Source organism: Liolophura sinensis, chromosome 2 (assembly GCF_032854445.1).
Source record: "Liolophura sinensis isolate JHLJ2023 chromosome 2, CUHK_Ljap_v2, whole genome shotgun sequence".
NCBI classification, from domain to species: domain Eukaryota; kingdom Metazoa; phylum Mollusca; class Polyplacophora; order Chitonida; family Chitonidae; genus Liolophura; species Liolophura sinensis.
The window spans coordinates 24,572,437-24,589,757 of record NC_088296.1 but is presented as its reverse complement, the minus strand read 5'-3'; the positions used below and the strand labels follow the sequence as shown (position 1 = coordinate 24,589,757).

Below are 17,321 nucleotides of genomic sequence, written 5' to 3'. Positions count from 1 at the left end.
GTTGTCGTCTACGTTGATGATTTTCTGGCCTGAACACCTGTGTAAACCACCTGCTTTAAAATGGTGTCGTCTAAGTCTGGAGTGTTGTGACGCAGGTATGTTCCGAAGCGTGCGTCTTGATTTTAGACCGGTTGAGGTTCAACGGAAAATCCCAAGGATGAATGTTCGAATGAGCAGATGGCCACCCGAGCCTCGTCGACCGCTTATTGTCACCAAGGCAATAAGACATAAGCAATGATTTCATACAAAAAGGGCGGAATGTTAAATGAAGACCATTGCCATAGCACTAATGTAACATCAAAAGGGAATATGCGATAACCAACTTCTTTTGGGAGTGACATCGTAATACCAGAACAATGGGTCACAATGGTAAAATAACGGCAATGGGAATGAGGTTAGGCGAAATGAAATAAACCACTTCTTCTTGGGGAGTCAGATACAAATATTACAAAACAAAAGATAAAAATTGTGTCCTCAACACAACTGAGGTTGAGGATAACACAGAAAATGAAGTCATCCATCTCATCGTACCATAAATGGACACACATAGCACAGTGGAGGTATATGGTTTAACGCCACCTCCACAATAATCCACCCATATTGTGGCGACTGTTAAAAAGGACACTTGTAAGGGGACTGGGAATGGAGTTTAGCAACACTATATACAAGATTGAGACTCTAGCACTGAACAAATTAAGACAATAAGAAGAAAACTAAAAGCTACCTTCTTCTCCGAGAGCAACACCACATTACAGTGATCACAACGACAATGGCGATAAAGAAGGCGCAAGCCACTGCACTAAGTATAGCGATTCTCTCTGAAAAACAAAAATAGACCAATATAAATATGTACTGTATTTTGTAAACAATATTTCATATTATTATACCTCATAGAGTGATTCATGATTTCCATTTGTCAAGGCAGTCACGTGATGTTCGGAAAAACATGACGTACAACGATCTTACGAACAAACAAAATATAGGGCTTTCGGCGACATATAGTGATTTTTGTGACAGTGAATTTTCTGACACAGTGATTTTTGTGACACACTTTCTGTAAATAAATGTGAGCGTTTGTTTTCGTTTGAACATCCCATTGATCGTTTTTTTTATTTGATGCATTTGATTGTTTTTATACGGTTCTTCAAAATTATTTCACTTGAAAGAGGGCGGCTAGAATTATCGTAGAAAATCGATCAGAGCTCGGGGAAAACACACTACCACCCGCAGGTTGGTGGCAGACCTTCTCACTTAAAATAGAAACCTATGTGTTTTTCTATGATGTGGGCCTTATTATGTAGCCCTCCTGTCTCTTACTAATCAGTCAGGGCTAGAACATTCAGACCTGCGTCCTTCTTTCTTCCTGGTTGACAGTCAATGAAAAGGTTTCAAAACGCGTACTGACGACAACTGATCGTTCCTTTACCATTGATGTCACTTGGGGGGTATGTCAAGGAATTATCTTTGTCCTTCCTCTATATTTAGAAACACTGACCAACGTCAAATAAGTAGTACGATGTTAATTTCCTAATGTAAATCACTTTGAAAGATAAATAAGGCTGTAATACCTGTAGAGAAACTCACAGACGTAAGCTGATGTAAGACTGCACTTAACACTTAACACATTCGACCAGAGTGCAATAGGCTAATTTTATGTGTAATTTGAGAACATAATACATTGTACTATGAAAAGTGAAGTGTGTTGTTTTGGCAGGAACGCTAATGTAGAAGTTATAAAAATAATAAAATAACCTGCCCAGATCATATAATATCCATCTTCCTCTCCGGCCGTACGTGGGAAGGTCTGACAGCAACCTGCCGATGGTCATGGGTTTCCCCCGGTCTGCATTGTTTCCTCCAACTATAATGCTGGCGGTCGTCATAAAGGTGAAATATTCTTCACTACGGTGTGAAATTTCTATTAAATAGATAAATAAAGAATATTCATTTAATATACAAAAGACGTAGCCTACACTATAAAATTGACTTTGAGCTTGTTGAGGATTTATTGTAATTTAGACCAGATGCTGCTTGACGCAATGCAATTGGTTTGTCGCCACGTGACGTACATTCACCAAGCATCCTACAGCGTTGCAACATAGGTACACTTACATGACTTTTCGTGAAACTGAAGTCGAGTGCACCTGCGAGTGCTGGCTTGTGAGAATTTAGAGGTGATATACGGGGATTGCACTGGGTACATAGCGTACAAGCTAATTGATTGTTGTTGTTGTCAGTGGTAATGATAATATTGACTATTATGGTCGTGCCATCGTTGTCATTGTAATTTTCCTGTTTGCCTTCATGTTTACCTTTTGGACACGTAATGGCTAAAATGTTCCCAGCGTTGCGCTAAACAATAATAATGCATTAACGTATTCAATCAATCATTCATTAATTCATTCATTCACTCATATTTAGGCCCATCTCTGCCTTTTAATGAGTCTGGACCCGATAGCACAGACCTTAAAAGAGGAAGTTGTAACTTCCTCGCTTGGCGTTTAGCATGAAGAGGATAGTGCAACGACTGGTTGACCCGTATCAGTATAATGGCTCGGGCGGAGCGGCTTACTTGCCTTCGGTAAGACGCCTCATTGAAGCAGCAGTAGATAAAAGGACAGTGGAAATCCGCCCTGCAACAAGGAGGTACATTACATGCACTCTAAGGATTCCTTCGTCGTCATATTACTGAAAAATTGTTAAGTAGGACGTTAAACCCCAAGCGCTCACTCACTCCTTTTATGAACAATGCTGTACTGTTACAGCGTTTCATGCTGGTATAGATCTGTGCTTAAATTGCCGTCAGATTCCTAACTTGAACTTTTCTTTAAGTCCATGGACATGTGTGCATCGAAATGGCTGATGATGATAGTACAAATTATTGTCATCTCTTCGGGTTTGTATTTATTTTTATTTACTATATTTAAAAAAGCAAATTATAAAACCAGCTGATTTATTACCAAGTACATGTAATTAACCAACATCTTCTGTCTGCATACTGAGGTCAAAATGAATCTCCGTAGTCAACTATTTGACTACAGACTGCAATACAGTGGGATTTGAACCCAGACCTCCCCTGTCCACAGAAAGCTTGGACTGTAAAGATATACTGGATAATCACCACACCCGCAGCACATCCAAGGGCAGCACTGTTTGCTTGTAACATCAGCATGCCAAAGATTTTTCGTAAACCAGGAATCAAAGCTACATGTATTGTTTTAATCATGAAGGAATCATGCCCCGAAAAAGGATCTTGCCTAAAGGTGTTACTTATTTATTTATTTTATTGGTGTTTTACACCATAATCGAGAATATTTCTCCTATACGACGGCGAGGAGTATTATGGTAGGACAAAACCATAATGACATGTTACCTCTTCTATAGGACTTGAGATCTTGTATATCCTGTGTAAAAGCGTAAAGTCTGTGTGGGCTTCACTCTCTCCTCACCCGTGTCGGCCATTTTGTATGTTTACAATGAGCGAGTGTATGTTAATATACGGTTCTGAACTCAGCTCATTTTTAAGGTTACTAGTTGTTTTAGCATGTTCTGAATTTTTGTAAGATGCTCCAGTAGAATTATTACCGAGTATAATTTTCCACTTTGTTAATAGCAGTTTTATATGTAAGCAAGGAATGTTTGAGGACTTTTTTTGCCTGACATTTACCTACACTCTCCCAGCGCAGTGCTTGGAGTCGGGGGGGGGGGGGGGGGGATTCAACTGTGTTTTTTATTAGTTGGGTAATATTGCTCCTGAGAATATATTGTTAAGTACACAAAATCGCCTTGGTCATGCTGATCGAAAGAATTCTTACCACGACCTGCACTTGACACTGCGTGATGTGGAAGTGGGAATAGCCATACCCCAAACTGTTCGATCCCTTGATAGCTTTTTTGCCAGTTTTCCTTATCCAATGTGCATATTTGGTGCTTTGTAAACTTCAAGAAAAACGCTTTCACATAAGCACAAAAAGCTCTTAGGGGAGTTTTGACGTAGGCAAACGGTAAACATCTAACTATGTAATAATACATCCTTTAGTGGATACCACTATATTGGTTTCTGAAAGTTGTGTCATCTCCCACCACACTCAATACATCAGAACACATGTTGTGTTTGGGTGATACGTCAGCGAAAGTGAAGTATATGGAAAATCCACATGGACTGTCATTGTCTTTGTGCCAGATTAAAGAAGTATGTGTTACAGCCAATGCTAACTTATGTTAATTGATCTTGTGGTATTCTCTGTGCTGGATCAGTGTGTTGGTTTCGGATATAGCTATTGACACTCCAGCTTATAACTGACTGATGACCTGTATTTAACTGAGTGAGTGCTTGGGGTTTAGCGTCGTACTCAACAATTTTTCAGTCATATGACGACGAAAGAGAATCCTTAGGGTGCATGTACGTGTAATGTGCCTCTTTGTTGCAGAGACGGATTTCCACCGCTCTTTTATCTAGTGCTGCTTCAATGAGACGACTTACCGAAGGCAAGTAAGCCGTACTGCCCGAGCCATTACACTGATACGGGTCAACCAGTCAACTATTCCCTTCATGCTGAACGCCAAGCGAGGAAATTACAACTTCTCAGGTGTGACTCGATCAAGGATTGATCCTGGATCTACCGGTCCTGAAGCGGACGCTCTACCAACTGTGCTATCCGTGCCGGTATGTATGATTGGTGTTCACAGTACCATCTCTTCCCTTTTCAGGGACCGGTCCCGATAGCTCAGTTGGCAGAGGGTCCACTTCCGGAACGGTAGATCCACGGTCAATCCTGGGTTGAGTCACGCCTAAGACTTTAAAACAGGAAGTTGTAACTTTCTCACGTTCAACATGAAAGGGATAGTGCACCGACTGTTTGGCCGTATCAGTATAATGGCATCTTATACTTGCCTTCGTTAAGTCGTCTCAGTGAGGCAGCACTAGATAAAAGAGCGGCCGAAATCCGTCCTGCAACAAGGAGGCACATTACATGCACTCTAAGGATTCCTTCATCGTCATATTACTTAAAAATTGTTATGTGCGACGTTAAGCACTCACTCACTCCCTTTTCAGGAATATTCATTTCAGGGATCAATTGAATATGGGTCACGACGTGTTCTACACTGATTGGTGGCCGCTGGAAAGCTGGTTTGACGAGACTACTTTGTTTTCCCGTGCCTGCCACATAGGAAGGGGAAGAAGCCGAACTTCAAGGGCGTGTATTGGGCTCTGCAAGAACTGTGTTACAGATATTTTATCAACTGTGTATATATTGAGATTCCGTGTGTTACCTCCAGTTTAAAGATATCAGAAATTCGGTGAGTTTTACCTCTTCCTAAATTGTATATCTGAAGAACAGCAAAACGGACTTGTACAGTTCCCAGATTTCAACCCTATTAAAAACAATGATTTAATACACTCTGCACTTTATTCTGTCCAAATGTGAGCTATGTAGTCGTCCTGTTTGCGGAAGGGTCCAATTTTTAGAAAGTACTAGGTTAGCTGGCAGCCATTTTGGCCTGTCAACATTCAGTTTTAGGGCTGACCCTGAATGGCATTATGCAGTTATGCTTAAGGTCGATTACTGGCGGTGACGTGTGGCCCGTGGTACACAAGGCTGGGACAACCCAACCAGGGATCGCTGTTTGTTTCTTTGCTTACTTGTATACTTTGTTTACCACGCTTGCCTGCCTGAACCAAATATAAACACTTGTATATAAGCGACAGATGTATATTTTATGGATGAAGTGACTGCATGTTGTATTAACGCCACACACAGCAGACATTACAGCCTTCCCAAAGATCACGGATAATTGAGGGTGTAACTTGACACACTTAGCCAGTTAGGACAGCCCCATGCAGGTCCGCTGATACATTAGCCAATGCTGTCCGTGTGAAGTTTTAACAGACACTAACCTACTTCTACAGGGGACAGCTTACATATCTCCTGTCCAGGCTGGTAGGTTGTCTTTATATTGTACCGCTACGATGGTGCCAGCCCTGTATCTGTCTAGACATGTATGTCACATTTCTGGTGCGCAACCAAGTCAGCACTTACAGTTTAAACATTATGTGTTTTATCAGTCTTAATCCCACGATACAGCAGCATTATTGTAGTCTGTACTCCTGTGGTTCCTCACAATAACACAAAACACTGGAAGCTAAAAGAGGTTGACCTGGTACAAGTTTTTTTCAGATAGAGAAACTTTAGACATTCGCCCCGATTATCATATTATGTCTGGTTCTCTTCACTACCACTGTAGTCCAGACATTTGACTCGATTATCATACAGGGTGATGCTTCCTTCACTATCGCTATAGTCCAGATGTTTGACCCAATTATCTTATACCTGAAGTCCCACCATTTCTGTTATAGGTGTTAGCTAATTGGCTGGTCTTACCTTTAAATCAGCAGCACTGATTGTTTCACACAACAATCTGATCTTCATGGATGGAGCTTTTATTAAGATCAAACCAACCAGCCACACTGGCTTGACCAGATGTTTGTCAAAAAAAATGTCCGGTACATGATAAATGCTAGAATCGTCAAATCTCTAACTAAGCAGTTATTTCTACTCGGGGAAGCGAGGCGCTCAAACTCCCATATACCATATGTATTGTAAAGCCACTTCAGCAATAGCGACAAAAAAATACTGTACCCCATATGTTTTTGAAAGAGAGAAACAGGCACTGAACTGCAGATGGAGACTGTGTGCTGTGTTGAAATTTTATATTTTCGTAAATGGGAGGACCTGTATTTGTACCAGTCTAAGTAATTAGCTGGTTTTATTTCAGTGAAAAACCAAGTGTGTAATGGCTGAAGGCAAGGAAAATCCTGAAGAGGTTCTCACATGTCCGATTTGTGTGGAAACATTCCGGAAACCAGTAATGTTACCTTGTCAGCACAGTTTTTGTAGAGAGTGTATTGGTGTGTATGCTGACAAATCTAAACCTGGACAGACAGATGAGGTCTCCTGTAGCACGGGGAGTGAGGGTGCTGACCAGCTGATCTCATGCCCTGTATGTCGGACACCAACCAGTCTGGGGAGAGAAGGTGTAGCTGGTCTGCCTTCCAACTTTCATCTGGCTGCAATAGTGGAGAGGTTCTCTTCTGCCGTGAAGATTGAGGATGACACCCCATATTGTTCTCTGTGTGATGATGATAATCAGACTAAAGCTGTCAAGTTTTGTACCGATTGTTGTTTTCTGTATTGTAAAGACTGTCTGGCTTCTTGTCATCCCATGAGGGGGGCTATGAAACGTCACCGGCTGATTTCGTCCCTGGAGTACCTCTCACAGGAAACCTCACAGCGACAGACCAGCGACAGGGATGAACAATCAACTCAGCAAGCGTCATGTCCAAGACATGGTGAGCCATTCTGCTTGTACTGTGTACCGTGCCGGATGGTGATCTGTATGGGGTGTGTGGTTGACCATCCGAAACACGCTATGCAAGATATACCATCTGCAGCTGAGAATGACAAGGTAATGCGAAAAAGCCATTCTTATATCAGCCAACAACCAAAATGGATGTTCTGGGTCATTAATTGTAACGTCAATTCCCAATACAACGATTAATACGAAAAACTAAAAAATTGTGTAAGTTTAAAATTACTTTGGAATCATGCAAAGAGAAATAGTAAACAGTTTTCAATGGTGTTAGAAAGACGCAAGGATGTTCTACGCGAATGACTTAAATCACAATCTAAATCGTGCACCACTCGAGTATATAGGTCTATAGTCAATGTAAATATGTCATGATTTGGAACTATATATTGACCCATAGTTTGTAGTGAAGAAAGGGGCTTTTTGGTCTTGTACTGTAGTGAGTCACTTGAAAAGTAGATTTTGTAATGTAGCATCTTTTCCATTACAGCCAGCTGTGTTGAACAAGACTTGCGAACTGGAGAAAGTGCTACAAGAAAACTAAAGAATCACTGTCAGGAGTTTCGAGGCTGCACAATAAGATACAGGTTGGTATTTTTGATGACCTGGTCAACATGTGATTTATTGCACTCGTTGACTCATTTTGCATATGTAATTTATTGCTATCATTCACAAATTCAGGAAACATACAGCTGTTAATTATGTACCAACAACTCCAATAGATACATCATTGCCGATCATACACTGTCATAATATCTATATTGTATATACGTACTCCACATATGTGATGGGGACTGGCCCTGATAGCACAGTTGGTGGAGTGTCCGCTTAGATCCAGGGCCAAACCTGGGTGAAGTAACACCTAAGACTTACTCCCTTGGTGTTCAGCTTGAAGGGGATAATGCAACGACTGGTTGACCCGTATCAGTATAATGGTTCAGGCGGGCCGGCTTACCTGCCTTCGGTAAGGCGTCTCACTGAAGCAACTAGATAAAAGAGCTGTGGAAATCTGTCCTGCAACAAGGAGGCACATTACATGCACTCTAAGGATATCTTCATCGTCATATGACTGAAAAATTGTTTAGTACGACCTTAAACCCCAAGCACTCGCTCACCCATAGGTGATGGTGCGACACCTGGGATTAATAGACGTCTCTTAATCCAAGGGTGACACTCTTGGTGTTTGAACCAAACCACTGGTGATCACAGCATAAGGGCGGCACCATCTCACCCTGCACGGACCACCAGTTGTGATATTGAACCAACAACGTTTCTGAGTCGAAATATGAACCCCGAAAGACTGAAGTGAAATCCCCTCCAGCCAGGAAGTACATTGTAGATACAGTTGTGTATAATCTCTTGAACACACCTGTAATGGTGAGGATGAGATAATAAACATTCTTTCTGTTTGTCAGGAAACTCAGGAACTTCACACTCAAGAGGTTGAAAGGGCTTATTGTGCAGCCTTGGAAGCCTTACAAGCCTGGAAACAACAGTCCTTAGATGGCATAAAAACCCGCTATTCACAGTGGAGTGTGGAGTGTAGTGCTATACTCAAACATTTCCAGCTACAGGCCCAGGAAATGGAGAGGATGGTACAGGCTTCCAAGGATTTAGTAGCGTCAATGGACGTCAAGTTTTTACAGGTAAGTCAGTCATGCACAACCTCTAACATTGGTTCAGCTACCTGAACTCCAGTTAAATACTTTTCAACTAACCACACAGGATAACCTGTCAATAATTTTTCAGCTTCAGAGAACATATATAGTTTTCTTACATGTATGGGCTGTAGATATCTTGGCTCTGACCGCTCATTTGTAAACAAATGTGATATGTATGTTGAGTATGTACACAGAGGCATCTCATTTACCTCAATAATGTGATTATTGAACCTGTGACCAGCCTCATACAGTGACACTAATGAACAGTGATGAGGTGTTCAAACCCATCTCATGTTGCCAGATCTAGTTTTAGCTCCAGGGTTTAACTGCTTCACTTAGTTCAGTGGTTCTCTCCGGTCGCCCTCTATTGTTCTATCCATAAACGTAACCGCTCTGCGATTAGACTAATAAACAACTCCACGATCCTATCTATGTAATATTAAAAAAAGAGTACGTTGTTTGATGTTTTTCGAAATGACGTGTGAATACGAATAGTAATAAAGTCCTTATCAGTGTTTGAAACAATAAATTAACCAATGTACAAACCGTATATAGACAACCATATCTCAGTTGATGTCCCCCCAGGCTCTGCCCAGTTTCCTTCAACCACAATGCTGAACGCCGTCATATAAGAGAAATATGTTGATCACGACATAAAACACCAATCAAACAAACCATCATGTCGTGGCTCAGTATGTTGTCCAAATTTTCAGTCATCTGGATGATATCGACTGCTTCCTGATCAGAAAGTTCAGACCCATAAGCGATAAGCCATTAACACACGGCTACTTTCACAAGCTTGTAACACACAACATATGATAGCGTTTACTATGTTTGAGGTATTTGTTTTTGTGCAGTTTTGAACATCATCTTCACTTTATGAACAAGTATATTTCATTTAAACCTAAATTTTGCTATAGGCTATTGTTTTCATAAACATGCCGTAAAATAACCATAAAACAGCCGTAACAAATTACAACTAACAGGAAGACCAGAATTAAACCATTTTTTCATTATGCTGATATCATTGGTTTATATCTCTCTTTAGAACACTTCTACCCTGATCTTCTGATTTATAGGCTTTGCACAGCTGTTACGCGAAGGGGAGATAACTGTAGTGTCTTTCACTATTATAAAACTTTCTGCCAAAACAATTGTGAAATTGATAAAGGATTGCTTCTCTGACAGTAGCATAGAATTAAATCCTTATCTCAAGGTAGGATTTATACAGCCACTAACTTCAAGTTGTTTACTCTTTTACTTGTACTTGGTGGAATAAATGGTTTCATTTTCAACAAAGATTGGGTGATCGGGAAATCTTTGGGCCATAGAATTTATTACACTGGAATTTGGAGCTGATTTTGACTGTGTGATTTACTAGGAAGTGGTCTAATTGTTAAAGGGAAGAGCCAATGGCCCCTGTGTACTATAGGGGATGTAAGACATTTCAATTTTAACTGTGTCCTTGTTACATTTTGTGGTGAAAGTATAGCTTAATTATTTTTAAACCTGGGACAGATATTAGTAGTGTTGAAAGTAGAATATTACATTGCTTTACCAGCCATTTGGAAAAGTAAAGATACGTGTATGTTGTCCATTAGATGGTCTAACCATGTGAGAGAAAAGAAACTCAATATTTCTGCTAGGATTACAAATATATTGGCTAAAATGAGCAAACCAGGTGACCCAGAGTTTAGAACCAATAGAGTAGGTAAAGAATCTGTTTCAGTTTTTATGATTGCATGATTTTATACGATGCTCAATTCTGTTTCTTGACAGGGTTCCACGGACTTCACCAAAATGTATGTATAAATGTGTTATACGTCTCTAAGTTTGTTATACATGTGCACATGACAGTTGTCAGCAGATGTGTTTCTGTAACACTGAGTAACAGCTCTGTAGTTGTCCAAAACATGACCCAAGTGTAAAATATATCTAGTGTTCAAACATACATTTCTTTAGACAAATCAGACCTAACCTGCTAGGTACATCATGACATTTTCATAACTGTGTGATACACAGGATTACCACACAACTGTGTTTCTTTGTTTTCTGTCCTCTTTTCACAGAATTGATGACCAACTGAATGAGATAAGAGCCGATCTGGAGAAACATGAGGTCAGCAGACAAAAGCTTCTAGATTCTCTACAACATGACCAAGTTGTTCCTAGACAGGTGACTGTAAAAGAAACAGTGCAAGAACGTCAGGACTTAGAAGCAGCAGTCGGTGGACCAATGTCACCCCTGTGTGTTACAAGTAGGTTCTTATATGTATAAAAGGTGTACAATAGGGTGTGGACATAAACGACTTTAGGGTTTACACTAGGATGTGCATCAAAGACACAAACATAAAGTGGAGAAGGGACAGAGTTGTGCGTGTGCAAAACACATGGCAGACTGTGTTAAGAAGAAAACAAACCAAAATGAGCTGTAATACAGCAGGGGGCACCCAAAAAAATGAACAGTATACTAAGAGTAACAAAGGTGAGAAGAGTTTACGAAAAGCATAGATAGTTTGAGGTCTACATTAGGGTGTGAACAAAACACAAACTGATGTCGGACTTATGATAGGGTGTAGGCAAAAGACACAAACTAATGCGGTGTAGAATAAAGTGTACACAGACGACACAAACTAATGTCAGGCATGCATTAGGGTGTGCAAAAAAGATACAAACTCATGTGAAGCATGCATTAGTGTGTGCAAAAAAGATACAAACTCATGTGAGGCATGCATTAGGGTGTGCAAAAAAGATACAAACTTATGTGAGGCATGCATTAGGGTGTGCAAAAAGGATACAAACTCATGTGAAGCATGCATTAGTGTGTGCAAAAAAGATACAAACTCACGTGAAGCATGCATTAGTGTGTGCAAAAAAGATACAAACTCATGTGAGACATGCATTAGGGTGTGCAAAAAAGATACAAACTGAAGTGAAGCATGCATTAGGGTGTGCAAAGCAGATACAAACTAATGTGAGGCATGCATTAGTGTGTGCAAAAAAGATACAAACTCATGTGAGGCATGCATTAGGGTGTGCAAAAAAGATCCAAACTAATGTGAGGCATGTATTAGGGTGTGCAAAAAGGATACAAACTCATGTGAGGCATGCATTAGGGTGTGCAAAAAAGATACAAACTCATGTGAGGCATGCATTAGGGTGTGCAAAAAAGATACAAACTGAACTGAAGCATGCATTTGGGTGTGCAAAAAAGATACAAACTAATGTGAGGCATGCATTAGTGTGTGCAAAAAAGATACAAACTCATGTGAGGCATGCATTAGGGTGTGCAAAAAAGATCCAAACTAATGTGAGGCATGTATTAGGGTGTGCAAAAAGGATACAAACTCATGTGAAGCATGCATTAGGGTGTGCAAAAAAGATACAAACTCATGTGAGGCATGCATTAGGGTGTGCAAAAAAGATACAAACTCATGTGAGGCATGCATTAGGGTGTGCAAAAAAGATACAAACTGAACTGAAGCATGCATTTGGGTGTGCAAAAAAGATACAAACTAATGTCAGGCATGCATTAGGGTGTGCAAAAAAGATACAAACTCATGTGAAGCATGCATTAGTGTGTGCAAAAAAGATACAAACTCATGTGAGGCATGCATTAGGGTGTGCAAAAAAGATACAAACTTATGTGAGGCATGCATTAGGGTGTGCAAAAAGGATACAAACTCATGTGAAGCATGCATTAGTGTGTGCAAAAAAGATACAAACTCACGTGAAGCATGCATTAGTGTGTGCAAAAAAGATACAAACTCATGTGAGACATGCATTAGGGTGTGCTAAAAAGATACAAACTGAAGTGAAGCATGCATTAGGGTGTGCAAAGCAGATACAAACTAATGTGAGGCATGCATTAGTGTGTGCAAAAAAGATACAAACTCATGTGAGGCATGCATTAGGGTGTGCAAAAAAGATCCAAACTAATGTGAGGCATGTATTAGGGTGTGCAAAAAGGATACAAACTCATGTGAAGCATGCATTAGGGTGTGCAAAAAAGATACAAACTCATGTGAGGCATGCATTAGGGTGTGCAAAAAAGATACAAACTCATGTGAGGCATGCATTAGGGTGTGCAAAAAAGATACAAACTGAACTGAAGCATGCATTTGGGTGTGCAAAAAAGATACAAACTCATGCGAGGCATGCATTAGGGTGTGCAAAAAGGATACAAACTCATGTGAAGCATGCATTAGGGTGTGCACAAATATAAATTTATGTCCAGCATTAATTAAAGTGTCTACAACAGACACAAACTAATATGAGGTATACAGTAAGTTATGCCCAAAAAGTGATATTAACATTTTTGCTGACGACACGTCACTATTGGAAGAGATCAATAATTTAAGTGACTCACAGGCTAAACTAAATCGAGATCTTGATCGTTTGTCAAAATGGGCAAGTCAATGGGTTATTAACTTTAAAGCTCTTAAGTCTGTTTACTTGTTTATATCTTTAAAATGTAACCCTTGCAATCCTAATTTAATGTAAAGAGCATTCGGTCCCACAAACACCCCGGCATCATTCTGCAATATAATGGTAAGTAAAACAAACACATTCGAGCTGTAGTAAAGAAATCAAACAGGACATTAAGCATTTTCTACAGAGCAAAGAAAACTGTCTCCAGAAAATGTCTCGTCACTCTCTCCCAAAGCTTATTAAGGTCGTCAATCAAATATGGCAATGTTCTGTACGACAACTCTAGCCTTAAATCGTCAAACTCTCTTGAAGCTATCCAAAGATGCCTGGCATTTCTCTGTACTAGAGGATAACGTCAGACATCATACAATAGTTTAATAAATGAACTCTAATGGGAATCTTTACATAATGGATGTCGATGCCATAGAATTCTTCCATAAAATTGTAAATGGACTCTCCCTTATCTAAAAAGGATATTAAATGGCAGAAATATCACTGATACAAACACATACAACCTTTGAAACAGGGACAATGTTCGACATTTTAAAATTTGCATTCAATTATTTTCCTCCTCTTTCTTCCCCAAAACTCTCAAAGATTGGGACATTTTTACTGTCTTATATTTGCAATGCCTCAGTTGGAATAACAAAGCAATTTCTGTTTTTCAAGAAAAATAAAGAACTCACTCAACTGTACGACATGTTCGATTCGTACCACTCTGTTATTCAATGCCGAATGAGAATGGGACTTGGCGCTCTGAATGCTGATCTTTTTAAGTACAATTTAAGCACTGTTTGCATGTGCCCAAATTTTAATCATTTATGTGAAAATTTAATTCATTATTTCTTTGAATGCCCCTAATGTGCCACTCAAAGACTGCATATGCTCGAACAAATTACATCAACAATATCTCCAAGCGTAAACTACTCAATATTGATTCTTTCGTGTTTAAAACATGTCGGTAATATAGTATTATTTGGATCCGATGATCTAAAACCTGACGAAAACAAAATTGTCTTAAAAACTATGCATAAATTTTTTGCAGAATCAAAGAGATGGGTAACATGGAAATTTGTTTCTTATATTAAATGATAATGATAAATATTATTTCAGTAAGTAGTCATTATGTCCTTGCATTATAGCCTCATTTTATTACATATGGTATAATTCATTCTTTTGTAATGTACATACTTTTGTTGTTGCATATATTACATACATATGTGTATAGTCTATTCGGTCTATTATCTGTCTATATCATTACTTTTATTTACGTTTGTAACCAATTCCTTGTTGTGTCCTAAATTTATGTTATATGTTGTCTAGGAGACCCCCGTGTGGCATTACATTGCAAATACACAAATTAATGTGGGGTATATACTAGGGTGTGTACAGAGAGCACAAACTATTGTAGGACATACAGTAGGGTGTGCCCAAAAGATACAAACTGATGTGAGGTATACAAAGGGGTGGGCACAGAAAACACAAACTGATGTGAGATATACAATAGGGTGTGCACAGAAAACAGAAACTAATGTGAGGTATACAATAGGGTGTGCGCAGAAAACAGAAACTGATGTGAGGTATACAATAGGGTGTGCACAGAAAACAGAAACTAATTTGAGGTAAACAATAGGGTGTGCACAGAGAACAGAAACTAATGTGAGGTATACAATAGGGTGTGTACAGAGCGCACAAACTATTGTGAGGCATACAGGAGGGTGTGCCCAAAAGACACAAACTGATGTGAGGTATACAATAGGGTGTGCACAGAAAACACAAACTGATGTGAGGTATACAATAGGGTGTGCACAGAAAACACAAACTGATGTGAGGTATACAATAGGGTGTGCACAGAAAACACAAACTAATGTGAGGTATACAGTAGGGTGTGCACAGAAAACAGAAACTAATGTGAGGTATACAGTAGGGTGTGCACAGAAAACAGAAACTGATGTGAGGTATATAGCAGGGTGTGTACAGTTAGAACAGGGCAGTAGGTAGTGTACCCCTAGGTGTCCGGGTGATATATACATCATGTGTACAAATCAGCACGTGCACTGTTAGAACAGGACACATGGCAGGGTACCTCTCACTCTCTGGGTGATATATACATCATGTGTACAAATCAGCAAGTGCACTGTTAGAACAGGACACATGGCAGGGTACCTCTCACTCTCTGGGTGATATATACATCATGTGTACAAATCAGCAAGTGCACTGTTAGAACAGGACACATGGTAGGGTACCTCTCACTGTCTGGGTGATATATACATCATGTGTACAAATCAGCAAGTGCACTGTTAGAACAGGACACATGGCTGGGTGCCTCTCACTCTCTGGGTGATATATACATCATGTGTACAAATCAGCAAGTGCACTGTTAGAACAGGACACATGGTAGGGTACCTCTCACTGTCTGGGTGATATATACATCATGTGTACAAATCAGCAAGTGCACTGTTAGAACAGGACACATGACAGGGCACCTCTCACTGTCTGGGTGATATATACATCATGTGTACAAATCAGCAAGTGCACTGTTAGAACAGGACACATGGCAGGGTACCTCTCACTGTCTGGGTGATATATACATCATGTGTACAAATCAGCAAGTGCACTGTTAAAACAGGACACATGACAGGATACCTCTCACTGTCTGGGTGATATATACATCATGTGTACAAATCAGCAAGTGCACTGTTAGAACAGGACACATGGCAGGGTACTGCATGTTTGCAAATCAGCAGGTGTACTGTTAATACGGATAACATATTGTTCCCCTGAGTGCAGGGCAAAAAAGATACAAACCAATGTGAGGCATTCAACAGGGTGTGCAAAAAGGATACAAACTAATGTGAGGTATGCAATAGGGTGAGCAAAACCGATGAAAATTATTTTGAGGTATACAGTACGATGTGCACATAGGATATAAACTAATGTGAGGTATACAGTAGGGTGTGCACGGAAGACGCACACTAATGTGAGGTACATGTATATGAGAGGCTGTTCCTAGAAGACACAAACTAATGTGAGGTATACAGTAGGATGTGCACAGAAGACAAACTAATATGAGACAGATGGAAGTCTTCCCATCAGTGTCTGGGTGATATTTACCTCCTGCACAAATCAACAAGTGCAATGTTAGAACAGAACACATGGCAGGGCACCCTCAGTGTCTGGATGATATTTACCTCATGTTTGCAAATCAGCAGGTGTAGTGTTAATACAGAACAGATAACATATTGTACCCTTGAGTGAGATTTACCTCATGAGTGTGGGTGTACTGTTAGAAGAGGATAGATAACACAGTGTACCCCTCTGTAAAATAAAAAGAAAGTAACTCCGAATATTGAAGTGATAATATAAGTCTGTGTTTCTATCACTATGTTTGTGCCATCATCGGGAAATATATATGGTAAAGAATACATGGGCTTATATACATGTAGGTGCGTAGGTATACAATGCATGCATGTATAAAGACAAAACAAAGTGTGGTAAGTTAGAAGAAAGGCAGGAATGGTTGAGCCTGAATTACATAATGTTAAGCTGGTATTGCATGAAAAACTGAAGAAAAGAGAATAAAATGTAGAGTTGAAGCTAGAATTTCAAAAACAGGGTGGTTGGGTGGAGGGTAGTGAATATAATATATATAAAACAGATACTGGTGAAAACAAGACATGTTTTATTATTATTAAAGTGTAGAGATTCCAATAAGTGGGAAGGTCCACTAGCAACCTGTGGATGGTCGTGGGTTTCCCCCGGGCTCTGCCCGGTTTCCTCCCACCATAATGCTGGCCGCCGTCGTATAAGTGAAATATTCTTGTGTACGGCGTAAAACACCAATCAAATAAATAAATAAATA

The 17,321-nt window shown here is 39.8% G+C and overlaps 1 protein-coding gene across 1 annotated transcript in view; it reads left to right on the top strand.

Annotated features, from left to right (window-relative positions):
* Positions 1-17,321, top strand: part of LOC135462708 (E3 ubiquitin-protein ligase Midline-1-like) — a 241,656-nt gene that overhangs the window by 222,598 nt on the left and 1,737 nt on the right. Inside the window, exons 4-6 of the mRNA XM_064739933.1 lie at positions 8,784-9,014; positions 10,809-10,831; positions 11,099-11,286. Of these exons, the coding sequence (XP_064596003.1) occupies positions 8,784-9,014; positions 10,809-10,831; positions 11,099-11,286 (442 nt within the window). The remainder of the gene's footprint in view (positions 1-8,783; positions 9,015-10,808; positions 10,832-11,098; positions 11,287-17,321) is intronic.